This window comes from Pisolithus orientalis, assembly GCF_024613125.1.
Source record: "Pisolithus orientalis strain OTSU chromosome Unknown F5J12scaffold_43, whole genome shotgun sequence".
In the NCBI taxonomy this organism is placed as follows: Eukaryota; Fungi; Basidiomycota; class Agaricomycetes; order Boletales; family Pisolithaceae; genus Pisolithus; species Pisolithus orientalis.
The window spans coordinates 159,971-183,130 of record NW_026260824.1 but is presented as its reverse complement, the minus strand read 5'-3'; the positions used below and the strand labels follow the sequence as shown (position 1 = coordinate 183,130).

Here is a 23,160-nt window from a genome sequence, read left to right as displayed (position 1 = left end):
GAGGAGGGGCCTTCAACAAAGAAGACCAGTGCTGAGGCTGGGGCCAGTCCTGTCACCAGTGACCAGATGGAGTGCCTGATCAAGGCAGTGGAGCATGTGGCTGACAATGTGGTCAGCCTAGCAGTGGCCCAAAGGGAGGTCTCGAGGAACTTTTACCAGTTTTCCCAGTCCTACAAGACCTATGTTGAAGAACACTTCAAGTTTTTGGCACTGGATGTGCCTTCAGACTGGGACACTACTGATGAGGAAGACAGGGACAGTGAGGGGCTCGATGAAGAGCTGGAGGGGCTGAGGAGGGAAGAAGAGGAAAGCCAGTTCTGGTCTGAGTCAGGTGATCAGACTGGTGCCAGTTCTGCTGGGTCCCAAGCCTGAAGTCACATGCATGTAGTGTACTGTTTTTTCTTGTATGTGTATGGTTGTGAATGTCAATGCCTGATTCTGGTTCTAAGGTGTGAAGGAAAAGAAAAACAAATAAAGGAAAAGTAAGGGAGACAAGACATAGTAACTATGAGATAAGTGAAACAGATAGAGAAAAGAAACTTGAGACCAGCTCTAGGCTGATTTCTTGAAAGGACCAGGTTTGTCCAGGTACCAGTCATGATACTCATGAACAAGTTCTGAGGCATTGTCCAGCTCTGTTGCTAGCATCCAGGTGGTTTCTTCATCAGTTCCCTTGTAACCAGTCCACTGGACCAGGTACTGCAACCAACACTTTCTGTACCTGTCAAGTCCATGCCTACTCCAACCAACTCTGATGCTAGACAAGGTCTGGGGAGAGGTTTGGAAGCAAGTCTGACAGAAAGAACTGAACTCTGACTAGCGGAGTGTTGGCAGGAACAAAGTCCACTGAGACAAAGGTGGAGTGGAGTGAGGGCATCAGTTTTAGTTCATGCACTACCCCCTTGCACAATCTCAGCCCTTGTATTTCAGAGGGAGAGTACAGATGGAAAGTCAGAGGTGACTCTGACAGGCAGAAGACAGAGACAGAGGGAGTAGGAACTAAGTTGATATTTGTACTGAAGAACATCAGAGTACAATACATGCTTTTTATACTGCCACAGAGGTACAGTAACTGGAATTGGAACTGACATACAGAGACTCATAAATTTTCAAGTAAAACTTCCTAGACAACAAATGAAGGGTAGATGGAGGACATATGAATGGGTAACATAGGACATCCAAAAAGGGAACAGTCCAGGTGCTGGACCATGTGGTGTGCATGCTGTCACACACCAAAAGTGTTGTGGACATGGTTACAGCTGACTCTGCCCAACTTGTTGACAAGTTGCATGCAATGTCCATGCCATGCAGATGAAGACTAAAGGCCTCATGCATAGAAAGACTGCTGGATGTTAACAGTCATCCTTCACACAAGAATGAGTCATCAGTGCTAAAGAGAAAAGAGGAAGCAAGTTAAGCACACATTAAAGGTATTTAGCACCCATGTATGGCATTCCAGTTTTCATCATATTTCCATCATTTCCAAAGATATTGACTCCATTCTAACACTCACTTAAGGTGCTCAGCCATGTGGTTCTGCCTTCCAAATTTGGAGAGGATCCTCACACCCTATGCATTTCTACAGCACTCCATCCATCAGACACTCATTTCACTAAGTCCATCAATCATGGCCACCTCTTTGTCAATCATCTTGCTTGTCTCATTTGCCAGAGACAGTGGCTACATATACCTGCCAGGCATTCCCACCAGCTTCCACCCTGAACCCCCCTGGTTCATCCCATTGTTGTCAGCCCCATCTCATCCCTTGCAGCTTGGTCAGTGTGTTCTCCTTGTCAGTATGACTTCCAGAAGGACATTCTTTGGTCACCTCAGGTCTGTCACTCAGTTAGAAAGGTCTTATGTGGTTGTTTTGGTCCCCCCTGGTTGATGAAGCATATGGATCATTCCTCCCTGCTCCCTGCACTGTCTTTATTCCAATCTTGTCCATCATTCTTCCTACATTGCAACAGCTGCAGCATAGTCTACTGTTCTCCAGCCTCCCTGATCATATTCATGACAAGTATGACATGCATTTTGCCTTCTTACTGCAAGGTCCAGCAGAAGATGTCCCCCCTTCTCCTCCTCCTCTGTCAGTGCCCCATTCACAAAGCTTTTGTTAACTTTGCTGAGAGGATGAAAGGGTGGGAGATGTGATCACTTATGCTCCCATTGCCCCACAGACCCCCAACACCCTAGCCCCTTTGACCCCTGACTCATGCCCTTCAATTCTGCAATTAATACTTCACTATCTGGAAACACCATCCATCTGTCATGCCATCTTTGGATCTAGAGATGTCTCCACCAAGATCTGACTTGCATCGCCACCCCCTAATGTGACATCAGTGTGCTTACTCAGTTTCTGACTCCATTTGACTCATTCTATGATATTCTGACTATCCTTGACTCATTTATTGCCAATACTTACCAATCTTCTTTGCTTGCTTACTTTGCATTTCTTGCTTACTCATCATGGTTACTCAGTCCTTACTCATTACTTACCAAGCATTTGTGCCTTGTTTGTCACAAGCTGTGCTCCCCCCACAGTATATAAACCCCTGTGTACTTTGCTACAACCCAACAAGCAATCCACAAGCAATCCAGAAGTCAGTTCAGCTCTCTCAGTGCATAACTCATCATCAACAGTTGAGGCTCATTCAGAAGAGTCTATCTGTCACCATCCATCATCCTTCATAGTTGAGGCTTCATCAAGGGTCTATCTACCTCCATTCCTTATCTGAAGCTTTCTCCACTCTTAGTCAGCAGTCTTGCTTAGTCATCCATCTGCTCCTGCATAACTTGATGTCAACTTGCACCAGGAGCATGTTTTATCAAAGTCCATCATTCCAGAGGTCCCTTTGGCTGAACACCTTCACTCTGTTCAGCATCCCCTGTCCAGTCATTGCTTGCTTGTCTACTCCTGCATAACTCGTCAATGACTTGTGCCAGGGGCACCTCCACTTGAAGTCCCCCCCCACATTAGATTTTCTTCTGCACTCCAGGTTCTGCAGAGGCAAACCACCACTCGCACATTATTTGTCTTTGGTGTTGGATTTGTTTGGTTTTCACCAGCTTTCCACACTTTGACTCACAGTGCTGCAGAGTACCTGACTGCATGCTGCCAGGGAGAAGTCCAAAGGGTAGTCACATGACTCCTCAGACAACAGTCCACACAGTCCAGTAGGAGAGCAGTACATGTCTGACAGCAGTTGGAGCAGAGATGACTTGTAAATGTCAGGGGGTGGGTAGAGTTGGTGCAGAGTGAGTGAATGACTAGCAGAAAGGGGTGCAGAGTGAGTGAGAACTTGGGATGAATGCATGGTCATGACAGTGCCAGTCAACCTTTGAATCGAGTATTTCTGCTACCTCAAATTCTAAGTCACTGTTGACATCTACTGGTGGAGGTGGAGGTTGAGTCTGGTTGGGTATGGTATTTGGGATGGCTGGTTCAAGTTGGGATACATGGAAGACCAGGTGTACAGTGCACATAGAGTCTGGTAATCGCAGGGTGAATGAGTGAGAGCCAGCCTGGGCTATTATGGGATAGGGCCCATGGTTCTTCTCACTCAGCTTCTTGGAGGGCTGGGTTGACCAGAAATACTTGGCTTTTACATAGATGTTGTCACCCACTTTGAAGTCCAGGGCTGGCATGTGCTTAGCATCTGCTGGTCCTTGGTAGCATTGCTGGGTGAGAGCCATTTCTTCATGAAGGTATTGGTGCAGTGAGTGTAAATCAACTGCATAATCATGAGCCCAGTTGGATGTGAGATCACACTCAGGGGAGACCAACATATGTATTTGGGTGGTAACCCTTATTAGCAAAGGGTGATACCCCAGTCATAGTGCTAGGTGCATTGTTGTAAGCAAATTCAGCTAGCAGTAGTAGTTCAGCTCCCCATGCCAGAGTAGCCATGGAATTCCATCTTGATGGATTTCATAGAGCAACTCCTGGCCTCAACTGGCTTTACTGCCATCCCTGTCATAGTTGACCAGCTTTCAAAGCAAGCCATTTTCATACCTACTCATGACACCATCACAGCCCCTGAGCTCACCAAGCTCTTCTTGATGCATGTATTCCCCAAGCATGGTGTACCAGCCCATGTAACCTCAGACTGGGAATCAGAGTTTGTATTGCACTTCTTCTGGTCTCTTGGTAAGGCTCTGGACATGCATCTACACTTCACCTCCAGGTATCACCCAGAGGGGGATGGTCAGACAGAGTGCACCAATCAGACCTTCGAACAGTATCTCTGGGTCTACTGCAACTATCAGCAGGACAACTGGGCTGCTTGAGTAGGCCATAAGGCTGGTGGTAGGGTACCTTGGCCCAGGCACAGGTAGTACAAGACTGGACATAGTCTTTGACAAATGTCCTTAGGCTGGGCCAGGTGTATTCACACTGGATGAGTTCCAAGGTTCTATTTTGGCCAAAGTGGCCAGACAAGGGGTGATCATGTTTGGACCTCAAGATGTGAAGGTGAAGGTCATTAGAGTCCGGTACATAGATTCTTCCATCTAGGTGGAGGAAGCCGGTGCCATCAACTGACCACTGGGAATCTGATGTATCTGAGAACCAGACTTGGGCAACTGCATCTGAGGGTAGAACTGAGAGGATATCATTGTGTAACTTCTCCATGTTGTAGGGAATGGGTTTGAGTTCCCTAGGAGAATTTGTCTTGGTCAGGAGTTTAGGGGTTGAGGGACTTGTTTTGTTTCTTGCATTTTGTTTTTGTGTTTGTATCACTGGACTTAGTGGCAAGCAGCTGCATTGCTGACTAAGCATGTGCACTGTGTTTGCGCAAGTTCAGTTTACCAGAAGAAATCCATGTCAGAGGCCCTCAGTAGTAGGGTGATATAGTCTCACATTTTGGCAAGTTTTCAAGGTTAGATTTATTACTTTGTGGAGTACCCCAAGTGCCAGGAGGACTGGCAGAAGGTATTGCACAGGCAGAGCTAAGTATTCATTTCAGTTCGCATTTTTACACTTTTGCTACACTTCTTTTCTCCAGAGAGAACCTCCCATTTGGGTTGAGCACAAATCTTGCCCATTACTGACTAATTACCATTTCTAGGTACCATCTATTACCTATTCCTACAACATCCATCAGTGCAACAGCATGTAGGACTGGGTATTCAAGGTAGGTGGCTAGCTGTTTCTGTGTGAAGACCAGTCTGAGATTCTGTGGGTTGACCCAGGCATAGTCACTATCCCCCTCTTTGGGGTAGACATCCCATCATCTAGTTAGGGTGTCAGGCTTAGCACTGAGTTTACCAGGTCTAAACTGGTTAACCATATTGAACTGTGACAAACACTCAGACCAGTGCACCTGGTGCCAGGTTAATACCTTTGAGGTGGAGAAATACTCCAGGTTCTTATGATCAGTGACAACATCAACTGGTACTGCAGATCCTTCTAAGTAGTGCTGCCATGTCCAGAATGCCTTGAAGATTGCAAGTAACTCCTTATCATGGGTGTCATAATTTAACTCCAGGGCTGTTAAGGTGTGAGAGTAAAATGTGACCAGCTGGATTTGGCTATCACCACTGGTGATGGACAAAATACTGGCTATGGCATAGTCAGATGCATCAGTCTTGACAGTAATAGGAGCATCTGGGGAAAAGTGAGTTAGGACTGGGGCAGTGGTGATGACCTGCTTGAGTTTATTGAAGGACTGGTGGCACTCCTCAGAAAAGTTCCAGGGAGCACCTTTGTGTGTCAACCAGGTTAGAGGTACCACTATGTCCAAGTAGTTAAAAATGAACTGGCGATAGAAGTTGGCAAAGCCCAGGAAGGACTGAATGTCCTTTACCTTCTGGGGCTCAGGCCAGTCACAGATAGCTTTGACCTTCTCTGAAGAGATTGTAATGCCAGCTGGGGACAAGTGGTAGCCCAAATATTCCACAGAGTCCAAGTGAAACTCACACTTCTCTGGTTTGGCATACAGGCCATGCAACTGGAGCTGGCAAAGAACCTCCCAGACATGCTGCTTGTGTGATGACTCATCTCTGGAGTAGATTAAGATGTCATCAAGGTAGACAATGATGCAGACATCTAGCATATCCACAAAGATTGAATTGACAAACTGCTGGAAGGTGGCTGGGGCATTGGTAAGACCAAAAGGCATCACCAACCACTCATAAGACCCATAGCACATTCTAAAGGCTGTTTTTCACTCATCACTGGGTGCAATCCAGACAAGGTGGTATGTGTGTCTCAAGTCAATTTTAGTGTAGATTTTGGTGTGACTAGGGGAGTCTAGTAGGTCAGATATTAGTGGTAAAGGATACCAATCTTTCTTGGTGAGCTTGTTAAGGCCCCAGAAGTCAACACATAACTGGAGTGAACTGTCCTTCTTTTTCATGAAGAGGACTGGTGCAGCATAGGGGGAAGAAGAGGGCTGGATGAAACTGGTAGTCAGGTTTTCATCAATGAAGGCCCAGAGAGCTTGCAGCTTGACCAGGGATAGTAAGTAGATGGTTCCAATGGGTGGTGTAGTAGCCTCTTCCAATTTGATCTTAAGGTCATACTCCCAGTGTTGGGGGAGAGTGGACACCTTGGCTTTGCTAAAGATGTCAGCAAAGTCATGGTAGTCCTTCGGTGCACTGGCCAGGTCCAGTGGAGGACTGGTAGAGGCAGACAAGGCTGGGTCCAGGTCCAGTGGGTGTAGATGAAGTTGGAATTGGGTAGATCCCTCTAGCTTGCAAGCACATACATATGCAGCTGCATTGATCAGGGCAATAGGGGGAGCTTTCAGGGGGGTGTGAGCCAGTGAGTTGACAGGCAGTACAGATGGTGCAGGGCCAGGGTTGGGTTTGTCAGGTAGACTGGGTTTTGGAAGACTGGTTAAGACTGGTGTGGCAGGGGGTGTTGATGGGGCTGGCATTCCTCCTGTAGATGTCTGGAAAGTTGGACTGCTCAGTACCCAATCAATCAATGGATTGTAGCAGGGGAGCCAGTTATGTCCAAGGACTATCTTACATTCAGAATCCAACAGGGCTAGAAACAGGGTTACTGGGGTGACATTGCTGGTCACAAATTGAACTGAAAGATGTACTGCTTGAGTGATGATGAAAATTGATGGCCCATCAAAGAGCTGGAGTTGGATAGGGGACATGGGTTAAGGGGCAAAAGAGTGTTGATTAACAAATTCTTTATCTATGAAGCTATGTGTGGAACTGGAGTCCACTAGAGTACAAAACTGGGGCAAACTGTGACTGACAATAGAAACATGGGGAATCAATGAATTTGGATTGGAAAGAGCAGATGCATTGAGACAAGCCTCCATGGGTGCACAGCTGGAGTCAATGCAGCTCTCAGTCTGTGTGGAGTCCTGAGAGCTGCTACCTATTTTTTTGCCTCAGGGGCAGAGCCCAAGGTTGAGGCTGGTGTTGCCTCAGAGGTGGCTGCAGTGCAAGCTTTGGCTTTCCTGGCTTTCTTGGGGCACTTATCTGGAAAATGTCTGGTGCCTCCACAGAACATGCAAAGGTTGTTGTCTCTGCAATGCTTGCACTCCTCTGGTGTCAGCTTGCCATCTTTGCCCAACTTGCTTGAGTCCAGCGTGGGTGCATTAGAGCCAGTCTGACCAGTTGAGGTGGGTTTGGACAAGGGCTGGCTACCAGAGTTTCCATTTCCAGAATTATTGCTGGTCTTGGATTTCTCTTGACTGGGCTTGGACTAGGTGCTATGACCAGGGTTGGGAGTTGACTTGTTACCTGAGGAAAACCCCTGGTGCTTACTGGACCACTGAATCTCCTCTTTGCATTCTCAGTAGCATGCATCAATCTCCTGAGCCAAGTGGCAAAGCTTGTGCAGGGTTCTGGGTTTGCCAACCTGGCAGACCTCATCTTTGATATGGTCAGGGAGACTGGTGTAGAAGAAGTGGTGCAGAGCACCATCACTGTATCCCCAGACTTGTGAGGCAAGCTGGTTGAATTTGACCATGTACTTGTTGACCTGGTGATTGTCTTTCATCTGAAGATGGTCTAGCTGGCTTTCAGCATTGGCCACTGGGTCATGAGGTCCAAAGGTGGTTTGAAGTTTGATGATGAACTCTTTCCGAGAGTCCATCCAATAAGGCCAGTGCTCTGGGTCTTCAGTCCCAAGTAGGTCCAGTTTGAACCACTCAAGAGCCATCCCTTTCAGGAATGACTGTGCAAAGGTGACCTTGGCTTGATCGCTTTGAAAGGCCCAGGGCTGGTCCCAGAAGTTGAGTGCACACTGGATAAGAAAAGCACACAGCTTCTTTGGCTTTGTCCCATCAAAGGTGTCCAGTTTGCACAACTTGGTTCTAGAAGAGGATTCAGAGCCAGTGTGAGCATTGCATGTGAGAAGCTTGATGGCTTTGGCAAGATTGTCAAGCATGGTTACACCAGGCATGACATCATTTTCTGGGAGGGGATCTTCATTGTCATTGTCCAGTTCATCTCCTGGCCTGTCATTGCCAGGACCATCATCACCAGGGTCATCACCACCAGGATTGAAGTCATCTGGTTTGTCTGGGTCTGGTTCATCATCTGGATCATTAGTGGGCATAGGAGGTCAATTAGAAGTGGGAGTGGTAGACTTGCAGGCTGAGAAGCCCCTGAAGTGGTTGACTTCACCAGGCAACCTTCTGGCTGTCCCTAGGGACACCAGGGCAGTGGCACAGTGCAAGTTGACTGCTGAGGCAGAATCTGGATTGGTGGTTGCACATGCCTGTGCTGCTTGAGTTCTGGTCTGGGTAGGCATGCTGAGAAAGTATTGCTGAGACTTGGACAGAAGGGTAGTGACCCACACAAGTATGAGTCTGAAATACTGTCAAGTCTGGGTCTTCACTGGTCCAAAGCTGGTCTGGAGTCTGGTTGGGGGTCAGCAGATAGACAAGGAACTAGAGGGTTGGACTGTTGGACTTAGTGGCTGAGGGTGCAGTGCTATTGCCTTGCATGGGCCATAGTCTGGTTGAGAGGCAGGAGACAGAGATCAGAGGGACTGGGTTAAGATGAGACTAAGTTGATTTCAGACTGAGGGTAAACAGATTATCCTACAGCTTAAATACTAGAGGTAACCTAAGTGTAATGTAGCACCAGAGACCGGTTTGCACTGGTACAGTGATGGTTGGTAAACTGATGGGTAAGTAATGTTACAAAGAATATTATCAAGCAAGACTATGAACAAAGGATTACCAGGAACTGGGGCAGGACTAGTGGCCAGGCTGGGTATTACACTGGCCTGGTACCAGCTGAGTGCACAACTCAATTGGGCACTGCCTAGCAGTGCCTCATGAGCTAATATGTTTCTGGGTCTAAGGGTAAAGGCCAGGACTGGGGCAAGGGTTGGATGAGACTGGTCAAGACCAGGTTAGAGCCAGTCTAGCATAGTCTGGACATGGTCATCACAGTATCCCCCTCTTGGAGCCAAGCCCACAAGGCTCCTGAGACCAGGGTAGAGCCAGTCTAGAGTAGTCTGGACACAGTTGTGACATCCCCCCACCTGCTTGGAGAATCTCCCAACTCACTTGGAGATTCTCCACTAGCATGGGGCATAAACCAGTGATGTGGGAACAAGACTATGTGGAGTGCAGTGCACAGAATACACCATTTCCAACATGGTCCTTCAATCTGGGAATTTTTGGAGTGCAACAAAGGTGCATGCCTCCTATGGCCATGCAAATGGTCTGATAGCATTTTGGCCTTGTGTTATGTGGAGAGTGTTGTGAGACATCTTGCCAGACAGGGGGGTGGGATGTTGCAACTTAGCATTAGAGGCTGCTTTGGGACATCCCACTGCTGGCCAGGTGGTGGGGAGGGCTGCCCCAATGTAGGCTTAGGGGCTGTTGTGGGACATCCCACTGGTTTGCAAAGGGGAGGGTGGGATGACCCAATGTAACCTTAGAGGCTATTGTGGGACATCCCACTACTGGCCAGATGGGGGGGAGGGATGTCCCAATGTAGCTTTAGAGGCTATTGTGGGACATCCCACTGCTTGCCAGAGGGGGGAGGGATGTCCAAAAGTAGCCTTATGAGGAAAATGTGACCAGTCCTAAGATTGAACCAGTGACCTCCCAGGTGTTTACCAGGTGCTGCAACCACTGAGCCATATGGTCTGGATACTAGTGTCACAAATCTCCATGATGTTAATGCACAGAATGCACCATCTCCAATGTGGTCCCTTCATCTGGCCACTTTTGGAGTGTAAAAACAGTGCACACCCCCTAGGGTCATGCAAATGGTCTGATTGCCTTTTGACCTTGTGTCATGTAGAGGCTGTTGTGGGACATTCCACTGGTTGGCAAAGGGGAGGGTGGGATGTCCCAATGTAGCCTTAGAGGCTGTTGTGGGACATCCCACTGGTTGCCAAAGAGGAGGGTGGGACATCCCACTGCTTGGCAGAGGGAACAGTGGGATGTCTCAATGTATCCTTAGAGGCTGTTGTGGGACATCCCACTGGTTGCCAAAGGGGAGGGTGGGATGTCCCAAAGTAGCCTTATAGGCTGCTGTGGGACACCCCAAGTCCCCTTATGAAAGTCAGTGGGATGTCCTATCCCAGCCTCAGGGGGCCATGATGGCACATCCTCCTAAGTTACCTTTGCATACCAGCACAATGCCCCATGACAACCTCAGAGGCTCATCTGGGACATTCTGCCCTCTGCAGATGGTGTTGCAAAGGTGACCAACACCATGTTCTATGTGGGGGACTTTGAGATATTGGCTTGTCACACAAGTGTTCAAACACCATTTACTTCTTCCTTCATACAGTACAAATTGCTTGAGGTATAGACACAAATTGATTGAATTTATTATTGAAATTTTCATGGCAAATGTGGAAGCCCAGGTGGGTCATCCCCCTGGCAACTAGTGAGATGTCCCAATACAGCAGAATCACATTGCAAAGATGTACATGAAAAGTACTATGCATGGTGGGATGGGAGGGGATGTATAGGTCAAAGGATACTTTGTGGATTAAACCTGTCAGAGGAGCAAGGGGGCTAGGATTTCTGCAGCTATTTCAATGCTAATATAAGTTGCACTTTCAGGAGTAGGGACCCCTGCCACCCAAGGCAGTCTTGGGACATCCCAAATAATTGCATTTGAATGGATGGCTATGTGGGAAATCCCATCTGTCCCAGGGCCTAAAAATCTGCATAGCCCTGGGACATGACCAGATGTCCCTGGGCAGACCTTGGTCTCAGAGGCTATTAGGCTGGATGGTTTGGAGAAACTATTCAGCCTAAATGCTTATGAAAAATGGTTACTTGAAATGTACTTACCATGGTGAAGTACAAGTGGAACTCTTTAAGAAATGGTGCTGTGAGCTGTGCAACTAGGTAGAACATGCTCAACTAGACCACAAAAAGATTATTAGGCTAGTGGAAAAATACCTGCATGGATGCTGTCACACATCAAAGGTGTTTGGTGACATGGACATGGATACTGCTGATGAATGGAGATGAAGACTATAGCCCTCATGTGTAGAATGACAGCCAGGAATGTTGGCAGTCATCCTTCACACAAGAATGAGTCATCAATGCCAAAGAGAAACAAAAGAAGCAAGGCCTGTGTATGGCATTCCAGTTTTTGACATATCTCCACTCTGACATCTGACAACTGCCCTCCCCTTTTGGATGTCCTATATTGGTATCAGATCAGTCCTGCATCTCTGTCATCCCACCTTGGCCTAGGAGTGATTTCTTCAAGATGTGACATGCACAGCCTCCCCCTAATGCAATTCCAGTGTGCTTACTCAGTTTCTGACAATGCTTGACTCATACTTTGAAATTCTGACTGTCCTTGACTCACCTATTGCCAATACATTAGGAAAAGGCTCCCTAGCATTATATAGCTATATAGCACTTTCTGTTGCTTATTATTGCTTTATGTGGACATATCACTGGGAGCCCCTGTACCCTGCATGTGCATGTGAGAAGTGTGATGTAGAGATTATGCATGAAGATATCACCTTAGTGGTGTACCTGTTATACCAGCTAAAGTGAAAACAATCAAATGGGGGGAGAGCACCTCTGCTTTCATAATCAGAAGACAACCACTGAATCAACAGCTCTGAATTGCTAAAGCAGCTGACCAGCAGTGGGAAGATTTGTGATTTGAGATGCTGTGGCATTGCAGGCCATTGAAGTAAATCCCGATCCATCACATGACACAAGGTCAAAAGGCAATCAGACCATTTGATGACCCTAGGGGGTGTGCACTGTTTTTACACTCCAAAAGTGGCCAGATGAAGGGACCACAACCACATTGGAGATGGTGCATTCTGTGCATTAACTTCATGGAGATTTGTTCCCACAGTGCTAGTCTAAGTCCCCAAGCTAAGTACCCAGACCATATGGCTCAGTGGTTGCAGCACCTGGTAAACACCTAGGAGGTCACTGTTTCAATCTTAGGACTGGGCACATTTTCCTCATAAGGCCACTTTGGGACATCCCTGCCCCCCTCTGGCAAGCAGTGGGATGTCCCACAACAGCCTCTAAGGCTACATTGGGACATCCCACCCTCCCCTTTGCCAACCAGTGGGATGTCCCACAACAGCCCCTAAGCCTATATTGGGACATCCCTCCCCACTATCTGGCCAGCAGTGGGATGTCCCACAGCAGCCCCTAAGGCTAAGTTGGGACATCCCACACCACTCTCCACATAACAAAAGGCCAAAATGCTATCAGACCATTTGCATGACCATAGGAGGCATGCACCCTTGTTGCACTCCAAAAATTCCCAGATTGAAGGACCATGTTGGAAATTGTGTATTCTGTGCATTGTACTCCACATAGATTTGTTCCCACATCACTGATTCATGCCCCATGCTACTGATGCTATCACCTAGACAATATACACAGCTGAGCAGTCAGAGCACCTGGTTAACACCTAAGAGGTTGCTTCAATCCCAGCTCTGGTCACATTTCCATCATAAGGCTACATTGGGACATCCCACCCCCCTCCAGCAGCCAGTGGGATGTCCCACAATGGCCTCTCAGACTATGTTGGGACATCCCAACCCCCTTTCCAGAAACCAGTAGGATGTCCCACCACAGCCTCTCAGGCTACATTGGGACATCCTACCCTGTATCTCTGACCTCTACATTGCCCTCTGCCCACAATTGGGATATATATTGTCACATTGTAACAGGCTCAACCAATGGCACCAATCAGTTCAAGTCAGATCACCATGATTTTTGGAGATTCAGAACCAGGGAAATGAAACACAGTGTTGGGAATACTGTAAGTACTCCCTACTAAGGAGATTTAATTATTTTATCCTTTCTACTGTATTTTTGCTTTGATTTACATTAGTGATACTTAGCCTGTGTGGCGCATTTTGGTAGCTTAGTCAGCATTTTTGTGCACCAGTGTATGTCTACAGTACACCATAAAAAAGAAGGAGAACCAGACAGTGAGACAGCAAAATCAAAGACTGCGAATGAAAGACTGTGACAAGCCCTCATTGAGGCACTCCCAGATGACCTCCAGATGCCTTTACTTGCTCATTTCCCCACTCCATTCATTTTGACCAACTCCAGTCACTCCTTCACATAAGCTCAGAACTAACTTACAACTGGAGCCCACTGTGAGGGGCTCTGCTTAGCTTGGATCCATTCCTCCTCCTCCTCCTCCTGCCTGGATTTCGCTTTTTGGCAGGCTTTACTTCGCATTTTTGGCCCTCTGGAGTTGTATGTCATCTCCTGTGTTCGTTGTTCACTCCCATCCAGCCATTCTGAGCCTCTAGAACCCCCTGTCAAATTGCTTTTAGGCATTTTGCCTTCAAAAGTCCCCTCAGGTCACATTTTACCCTCTTGAAGTCATTTTTCCAGCGCATTTTCAGACTCCTAGCACACTGTTTCATCGCCTTCAATCGCTAATCTGCCAGTAGGCTCCCTGCCCAGCCATTCGCAGCACTTCTGGCCACATTTGTGTGCCCTTGCCCCCAAGAGCCCTCTCCAGTCGCATTTTTGGCTGTTTGAAGCTGTTTCTCTTTGCATTTTGGTCGTACAAGGTCTTCTGCATCAACCTCACTCATTCCCCATCATTTTCATCTGCCTTGTGCCATTCCAGTTGCTGTTAAACCGCATTTTTTGCGTTCGAGACCCCTTTGAGCCACTTGGACCATCACTTCAGCTACCCTGGGTCTTTTCCCACCATTTTTCCGCTGCCTTAAGCTGTTTATTGTCACCAGCACTCACTCTCAGTCCATAGGAGTTGCCCACACCCATTTGAGGTTGCACAAAGTCACTTTTTGGCATGTTATCCCCAGAATCATCCTCACCCCCTCCTGCTGCCAGAGTTTTACTCTTGGCAGTGTTTCTGGCTTGTTTTTGGCATCTTACTGCTGCAGGTCACCATCCCCAGTCACTTGTCATCATTTTCCCCACCCATTGGCACAGTTCCGAACCACTCATGTCCCCATTGAACCAGTTTTCTGTGTTCAGCTTCAAGAACCACTCAGTCTTCCAGGGTTGTACCTCTGCTATTTGTGCTCTCATTTTCGCCTCCAGCAGTCATCTTTAGTTGTGCTGAAGCCCTCCCACTTGTTTTGCAGTTTTTTCAGTCATGCTTGGTCGCCTCCAGCTATAGATTGGCTCTTCAGGGCTTTGGGTTCAAATCTACATCACTAGTATTTGTGTCTTAGTGTTACTGGTCGAATTCTAGCCTTTGGGATTGCATCTGGGTAATCTGTACGCCTGAGTGCTTGAGTTCACATTTTGGCCCTTCAACTTGAGTATTTCTGCTTTGAGCTCACATTTTTGCTGTTCACACTCACTGTCTGAGTCATCAAAACCTTCAGGATTGCATCATAGACCTTTGAGCTCACTTTGAGTCCTTTGTACTTATGTGCAGCTGTATTTTCCCTTCAGCAAGGCTTGAGTTCTCAGGAGACCCACAGGACCTTCAAGACTACTTTGAGCAGGTAGTCAGGTACTGCGAGGAAGGGGAGTCTTCAACCATCTGAGTTGCACTTTGGTTTGCACCTCCAAGCTCATCAAAGCTTTGGTCACACTTCATCAAGCCTAGTAATAGTGAATGGGATCGATTCATAGGCCTGATCATCCAGGTGTACAGATGCCTAGATCACTTGCAATTTTGATTGTATATGTGAAATCAGCCTATGCTTTTTCAGACTTATATAGTGCTAGAACTAGTCTAATTTTTACACCAGGACCTACGTACATCTAATTTCACTGATTCTGAATCTGCAAAAATTGTGGTGATCTGACTTGAATTGATTGAGATATCAAAGATATAACATTTAGCTGCTACATGTGATTTTGTTCATTTGGCCTTACCCTCAGTTTTGAAAATAGCTGTAGCACAAGGAGCAACAAGGTGCAAACACAGTAGCTAGGACTGCAGGAATTGTATATACAGATTGAGGCATCACATACAGTGCCTAACAGCAATGGACATGTGATGGACATTGGTACCATATGTGATTTGACCCTGGACTGCACCTAACAAAGAGTTGATAAGTGGCCAGTACTCAAATGTAACAGTAATGGCTGGGGTGACTGACATGAAGCTACAGGATGCAGTAGAGGACTCCCAGGCAATCAGGGAGAAAGGGGGAAAACACTGATTGGATCACCCAATCCTGAGGTATATGCTAAACTGCCTCAAAACCCTTCAAACACAAAAGTGGGAATATCTCAACAATGAGCATGCAGAATTGGGTGAACAAGGGCACCCTGGAAATGGGTCAGTGAGAGGGATTTGTGGCTTGAAAAGCGAGAGAAGCAGTGCAGATATGCATGAGGTACAATGGGAGAACCTCAAGGGGTGGGCCTTGTGACAAAAACACAAATATCTCCATAACTACTGCACCAATCACAATGATCTAGACATCTCCAGGGAGTCATCATCTAGTAGTGTGAGTCTGCAAAAAAGCGAGAGATGCATCAGAGAAACCAGCAAGATACAGCCCCAAGATGATAGGGGTAACTCTGGGCAAGCAAACAAGCAGGTGAGGACCTCAGGACAATGGCTGGGGTGATTGACCCAGGCCTCAGGAAGGTGGTCAGGTACTCATAGATAAACACGGAAAAAAAGGAGCCACCATGATCAGACCATCAGATCCTGAGCTATGCATGAAACTGTCTCACTGCCCTCCAAACATGCAAATGGTGATATCTCAATAGCAGCTACATGGAATTAGACAAAAGAGGCCTCCCCAGAGAGGTCTCAGCGAGGGGAATGAGTGGTCCAAAATGCAATAGGAAAGGCACAGGACTGAGTGGAGAGCTGCAGACTTGTCCCCCAAATCTGATGGCAACATCAATATACAAGTGGTGCATGACAAATATGTTGTAGGGGAAGCAAAAACTACACTAGTAGTAATCTCCATTTATATACTCCCCAGCAAAGTCATGCTCATATTGTGCAGCATTACCCCATTAACCCAATGAGGTTCACCTGACTGGGTTGGAGGGTAGTAGTCATCAGTATATGGACTGTTGTAGTGAGGATGGTTGGTTTGAGATGGAATGCGATGGAATCCTTGGCAAGATGGAAGAAATTGATTGCAGTGGCCAGGAGGTAATGCCTAGAGAGAATGCAAGTCAACAGTGAAACCTCTGCAAAATCGAATTACTCACATCATATGGGATATTAGATGGGCCAGGATCACAATAGTTCTTATAGTCATCCTGAGAATTCTACATAGTTTTTCCTTAGTCTTGTTACCAAAGGTCAGAGACCTGGATACTCACTTGTCATCTGGGAAAAGACTGCTGCACTGGGCCAGCCTCTTGCATTTGAGGACAGCATGGAAGATTATCCTGATGTAGATCCTATACAACACTTCATTAGTCTTGTTATCAGACCATAGGAACCAAACCCTACCCCATATTGTGGAGCTGGTGCAGGAGGCTCAGATGGGCCAGGCTCTTGAGTGTGCACATGGTGTGGAATTGTGGATGGGTCATGACATGAATCTTGTGCAATGGGGTGCACATCCCAGTGTTGATTGTGTGGTGCAGTTCAACAGTCAGACTGTAAAGCCTTGCAAACATCAGCATATACCAGATGTTGAGTACAGTGCAGAACTTACCTGGGGACCAATAGTATTGTGATTTAATGCCTCCACATGAGGTCGCTTCCAAGAGGGAAAAGGGAGTTGTTGCTGTGGTTGTGGCTGTGGCTGTCAAAGGACCTCCATGTCTTGCTGCCAGCAATCTGTTTCCTTGAGGGACTTCTGCCACTCTGGATCATCTGAGATCTGCCACAAAACAGTACCATCAGTAGCTTTGATGAGTGCAATCTCACTCTTCAAAGGGTCAGCATCTGAAATATCAATGACCTCTACACAGAACTTCAGCATCCAACTGGATGAATAAAATAGGGAATACCTTTGTTCCAGCACTTAATCTCAATTTCCAGCACATCATCCAGACTATCTTGTTCTTCTTCATCATTGGTTTGCCCATCATACAAAAGACCCAGTTTTCTCTGAAGGTAAGGTACTACAAGTTGATGAAGAGCACCAGCCTTAAGTTTCTTGTACTCAAAACCAGGGCCTGGTGGAGATACACTGTGGGGCCAGTTGACAATAGTGAGGTGGCTCTTCTGCAAAAACTTGAGAAGCCAGTGCCAGGAAACTTTCTGGGATCACTGACTTCAATGCCATGTGTGACTGAGCAAAGGATCAAGATAAATGCATGTACAGCACAAGAATAACTTACCATGCAGATCCCTCAATGCAGCCAACATCTTCTCCTTCATCATGCTTTTGAATACTCTGTGGTTGCAGTCTCTCAGAGTCTCCTTTGTATGGCAACATAGTTCCAGTGCAGAACCCATATCTCCAATGGAACTGGTGCCAGCCACCCTGGCATCCACACTGTTGCCATTCCTGAGACACCTACAACAATCCAATGAGGTTGAATAAAACATGCAAGAAATAAACTTACTTGAAAATTATGGTATACTTATCCATGAGTGACTGGACATCAGTGCCATTTTCATTGATGAAGTTTCTTATCATCTCAGAGCCTCCAAATATGCCAGAAGTTTGACATCCTGCAGGGTCCTGTGCAACATACATTACCACTCCAACTATCACAATATCCTCAAGATTGGACCATGCCTCTGCCTGTGGAACAATGAGAATTGATGGCTGCACAGTTGCAACCACATACCAATCCAGAAAATTGTGTCTTTGCATTGTCCACTCTAGCTGCAATAGATTTGATGATTGGTTAGTTGGTACAATGGAGGAGCTCTCACTCCACTCATAGATGGCTTTTTACTTTTCCCTTCTTGCTGCAAAGTCATCCTTGGGGATGCCTTTCATGAGGGTGTTGTACTTCTTTGTAATCAAATTGTTGATTGAATTTCAATCAGCTGGTCAGGATGTTAGAATGGTAGATGTGAGAGGGAGGAAAGCCATACCACCATCTGGTTTGGGCTGCATGGCCCAATACCACAAGTGGAAGAGGTTGGCCTCATTAATTGTATGAGAAGCCTTAACACTAAATCCCACAGTGACGAGTATGTCACATGTAGACTGCCCATGCTGTCAGCCAAGTTTTTCCACCATCATCTTGATGTCCTTCGCAAAAGCACATATTTTGTCTAACACTGCTGTGGACAGATTCCCTGGCTTCTTGAGGTTTGGGAGTTGGGTGTCATGGTGACTGTTGCAGCATCAATGTCCTCAGCATCTATTGCCCTACCTTTACCCTTCTTCTGAAGTCTAGTATAGATCAGGCCACCTTCTTGGCAAGGATGGACAATGTCCCCTACAGGATGGGCAGAGTCACCAGACTTGTACACAAGTGGAAAGGATGGGGGAAGTGGGGATTGGGCACAAGAAACAGTCTGAGCATTGTGAGTGTGTGCATCATCATCATCATCTAAGAGTCAACATGTCAACACAAGGCAGATGTGTATATAGATGGTAACAGAACAGGATCACAACAATTCTTTATCTATATAACAACCAGGGGAATGATGGGCAGCAGGAAACAGTCATGAGTATCCAAAGCACCAAGCTTTGAAAAACAAGTGGGCACCAACCCCACCATTGCATGACCAGAGAGGCACCAAACCCTGAAATCAAAATAAATGAGAATTATCTGAAAAAAAAAAGAGAGAATGAGGGATACAAAATGGAAAAACCTACCATGGGAGTTGCTCAAGCTCTCCATCTCCTTGTCATCATTCTCATTCTCATTGTAATCAGAACCCTTGTCATCATCATTACTACCAGGAAGCCAGTCATCCTCATTCTCACTACCAGACAGCAGGTCATCCTCATTCTCATTACTGGACAGTTGGTCATCCTTGTTTTCATTGTTGTTGGGATTCTTCTCCACCTCCTCCATTGCAGAGTCCTCATCATGGATTTGGTTGTCCAGCTGCAGGGAAGGGGATGGGAGCATTGGAGTGTTGGTGATGGAAGGATGAGGTGTCAAGGAGTGTCTTCTATCTCTCAGGCCAAACATGTGCTCTTCCCAGCCTTCAGGAGGGTGGACTGTGTGCTGCAGTTTCAGTTTGCCAATCATATCTTTTGGAGTAGATTGCTGTGAGTGGAAAACAATGTTAGAGTAATGGATGAGAAATATACTACAAGACATACCCCTGAGTGTTGCACTCCATTGTTAGAGACAACAGCACCACCTTTTTTTAAATGTTTGGAAACTGGGGCATTTTGTGAGGATGGAATCCTTCAGTTGTGAAGAACATGAGTGATCAAGTTGGCAACAGAGTCCCTCAAAGGCTCTGGGATATCAGCAGAGTGGGGCATGGTTGTATGGGGGTGTTGAGAAATGGGGGAGGCAAGGTGAGTATTTAAGGTCAGTGCATGCCAAGCCAAGATGAACCACATGGAAAAAAAAAACCATCTAGAACATGTTGTCTCAGTGTGCAAAGTTCTGGACATAGCATCAGCAAGGACATATGAAACCACAAAAAGAGGACACAACATAAGGGGGATGAAGGAAAAGCATGCAGGAAAGAAGTGGTTGTAATGAGTATCAAGGATGACACACCTATTAAAATGGAAACATATGGGTGGAATTCCAATTGAAATCTGGAACAGTGGTATTCCATCTGCATGACCCAGAAAGTGGGTTTCCTCAGGACTGAAAAACCACAAGAGTTCATCAGTATCCAGTTATAGAGAAAGGAATGGGCTTACTAGATCAAAAATGAATTGCTCAAGCCCTTAAGGGCAGTCACTGATGAGAGCAGGGTTGACACAGTCCGATAGATGCAGTCCCTCTTTTTTTAAAAAAAAAAATTCTGAATTTAAGTGCATGAGGGTATGTCTACCCTATGTTGCACTATTCTAGCATAGTTTGACAAGCTGGTTTTGGCCCCTGTGGCCTACCATTCCTTACCAGTGAGTGAATGCCCTGATGGTGTGGTAAGGGTGGTTTAGGATATCTGCTGACCATTTTAAATCTATCTACATTGGCCCAGCAGTCATGAGACTGGCAAGTTTGTGAGGCATAATGAGTTCTTTGTCTAAGTGTTTGGGTCTGTCTTGGGCATTTGTGCTATGCTTGATGGTGTGATATCTGCAGGACATGGGAACTGGTTGTGCAGTTTGCTAGGGGAACATGGGTTTTTGGATATGGTGAGGGTTAATGTCAGTGTTAGTGAGTCGGTCAGATGGGGAGAGTGGGATGTGTTTGTCGAGTGGGTTCAGTGAAGTGGGATATATAGGTACTTCTGAGAGCTTTTTGGCGCATGCCCATGGTCTTGAGGCATCTGATGTCTTTTTTCCTGTCTTTGTCTGTTCACTTATCTGTGCATTGTGTTATCCTACATTTAAGTTTGTTTGTGGATCTCACCAAATGTTTTTTGTAGCCATTTGGTGGCTGATATGTATCTGAGGAGGTGTGGCTGTGCTTTTGGGTTGGTGAGGAGGTATGCCATAGACATGGTGTCCCTTCCTAGTGCTCTTTGTAATACATGTCACTCTCTGATGTATGTGGTGCACTGGAACAGGTAGTGGTGTATGTCTTCCTGGCTAGTTTCACTGCATTGCAGACACATAGGTGTGTCACTATGCCCTATGTGGTGGAGATGATTGTTTAGGGGGATATGTCCTGTGCATAGTTGTATATACAAGCTCATTTGTCTCTTGGGGAGAGGCAGTAAGCTTTGTGAATGATGCATTGATCAGTTGGGCATCTATGGCAGATGTTCTGTTGAACTGGGGTGAGTTTTTCCAGGTCTTGGCCCATAGGGTCTTAAGTTTCACATTGTGAGTTTGCTTGAGAGTGGAAATGCTGAGGGGTAACTTCTTCCTTAGTAGCAGGGGTAGATCCTCCAGAGGGCTGGCCAACTCTGGTCTCATTGCTGCTATTTTTGCCTCTCTGTCTGCTAGCTTTTTTCCCTCAATGTCCATGTGTCCTGCTATCCATTGTATTGTTACATTTTTTCTTGAGAGTTGTTCTTTGTTGAGGGCTTTGATGATCATTGATCTGGAACATGACAGTAGGTAGTAGCCTGGTCTCACTGACAACTGCTCACTCAATCTTATTACTGCTTGATTGTCGACTGTTATGGTTGCTGGGTATGTGACTTCCATTCTGGTGTTGAGGAGGTGTGCTGCTAATGGTAGGGCCATCGCTTCAGCTTTGAATACTGTGTGTTGTGATGCATTGCCTAGGTGATATCTTAGTGTGGTGATGTGTTGATAGTGCTCATAGAGGAGTGCAGCCATGCCTACTCCATCTTCTGTGCTTGACCCATCTGTGAATATAAGGGTGCAATCTTTGAGCTCCTCAAATTCCTTGACCACCTCTTTTTTTGTTCAGGGCTATGGTGATAATGTGCACAGGGGGTGCATGAGGTGGGATCAGGAAAGAGTGGATTGTTTCTGTGAGGTGTGGGTCAATGTTGAGGTCATGCAAGAGATGGTGGATGGACAATTTGTGTCATTTAACATTTGTTTTGCTGATTTTTGTAACAAGTGCATGGAACAGGTGTTTGCTGGGTAGCAACAAGAGCCAGAGTGATGGGTTGTACAGCATTTTCTGTATGATGATTGGTGCTGGTTGGATGTCGGTGTGTACTAGCAATGTGTCAGTGGGGGTTGATTTCATGGCACCTGTAGCTGCTGTCACACACCAAAGGTGTTTGGTGAGGTGGACATGGATATAGCTGATGAATGGAAATGAAGACCATAGCCCTCATGTGAAGAGGGACAACCAGAAATGTCAGCAGTCATCCCTCACACAAGAACAAGTCATCAATACCAAAGAAACAAAGAAGGAAGTGAGTTAAGTGCCAATAAAAATTCCTAAGTGCCCATGTACATCATTCTGGTTTTTGACATGTCTCTTCCATTTCTGCAGATACTGAAGCCATTCCCACATTTGCTTGTAGTGCTCAGCCATGTGATCCTACCTTCCAAAATTGGAGAGGATCTGTGCACTTCACATGTTTCTACAGCACTCCCTCCAAAAGATGCTTATTTTGCTAATTCTTCTGATATGGCTGCCTCCACATCAATTGTTTTGCTTGTCCCCTTTGCTAGGGACCATGGCTATGTATATCTACCAGGAGTTCCTACCAGCTTCTGTCCCTCTCAGCCCATCCAGCTTGGACAGTGCATTCTTTTTGTCAGTATGACCTCCAGGAGGACATTCTTTGGTTGCCTCAGGTCTGTTATTTGCTTGGAAAGGTCTTATGTGGTTGTTTCAGTCTCTCCAGTCCAAGAAGCATATGGATCCTTCCTCCCAGCTCCCTGCAATGTCTTCATTCCAGTCTCATCCATCATTCTTCCAAAACTGTGACAGTTACAGTATAATCTACTGTTCTCCACTCTCCCTGATTGCATCCATGAAAAGTATGATGCATGTCTTGCCTCCTTGTTGCAAGATACAGCAGAAGACACTCCCCCTTCATCCTCTCTTCCAACAGAGCCTCATTCATGAAGTTTTTATTTGCTTCACTGAGAGGATGGTTTGGGGGGGAAAGTTGTGATCCCCTATGCTCCTGTCACCCCACAGGCCCCCAAAGCTTTACCCTGATGAAAATGCAACCAGAGCTGGGATTGAACCAGCAACCTCCTAGGTGTTAACCAGGTGCTCTAACCACTGAGCTATATGGTCTGGGGTACCAGTGTCAGTAGTTTGGGGGGTTAGACCACTACTGTGGGAACAAATGTCCATGAAGAGTAATGCACAGAATGCACCATCTCCAACATACCCCTGTTGACATCTGACT

The 23,160-nt window shown here is 46.4% G+C and overlaps 2 protein-coding genes, 1 non-coding gene and 1 pseudogene across 4 annotated transcripts; all 4 read right to left on the bottom strand.

Annotated features, from left to right (window-relative positions):
- Window positions 1-10,006: 10,006 nt before the first annotated feature.
- F5J12DRAFT_t185 lies at window positions 10,007-10,079 on the bottom strand (annotated as a pseudogene). Its single transcript has one exon. The product of its transcript is annotated as a tRNA-OTHER (tRNA).
- Window positions 10,080-16,362: 6,283 nt separating this feature from the next.
- On the bottom strand, window positions 16,363-16,877 carry F5J12DRAFT_785823 (uncharacterized protein; the record flags this gene model as incomplete). The annotated part of the gene is made up of 4 exons (XM_051743309.1): window positions 16,363-16,519; window positions 16,572-16,631; window positions 16,686-16,766; window positions 16,819-16,877. The coding sequence occupies 4 exons, from the start codon at window positions 16,875-16,877 to the stop codon at window positions 16,363-16,365; spliced, it is 357 nt and encodes a 118-aa protein (XP_051596088.1).
- Window positions 16,878-17,119: 242 nt separating this feature from the next.
- F5J12DRAFT_785822 (uncharacterized protein) lies at window positions 17,120-20,509 on the bottom strand (the record flags this gene model as incomplete). Its single annotated transcript, XM_051743308.1, has 12 exons — window positions 17,120-17,277; window positions 17,325-17,550; window positions 17,592-17,608; window positions 17,658-17,836; window positions 17,886-18,067; window positions 18,114-18,151; window positions 18,651-18,830; window positions 18,994-19,026; window positions 19,100-19,499; window positions 19,556-19,643; window positions 19,968-20,060; window positions 20,391-20,509. The coding sequence occupies 12 exons, from the start codon at window positions 20,507-20,509 to the stop codon at window positions 17,120-17,122; spliced, it is 1,713 nt and encodes a 570-aa protein (XP_051596087.1).
- Window positions 20,510-22,972: 2,463 nt separating this feature from the next.
- On the bottom strand, window positions 22,973-23,045 carry F5J12DRAFT_t184. Its single transcript has one exon. It is a non-coding gene; the product is annotated as a tRNA-Val (tRNA).
- Between the last annotated feature and the right edge of the window lie 115 nt (window positions 23,046-23,160).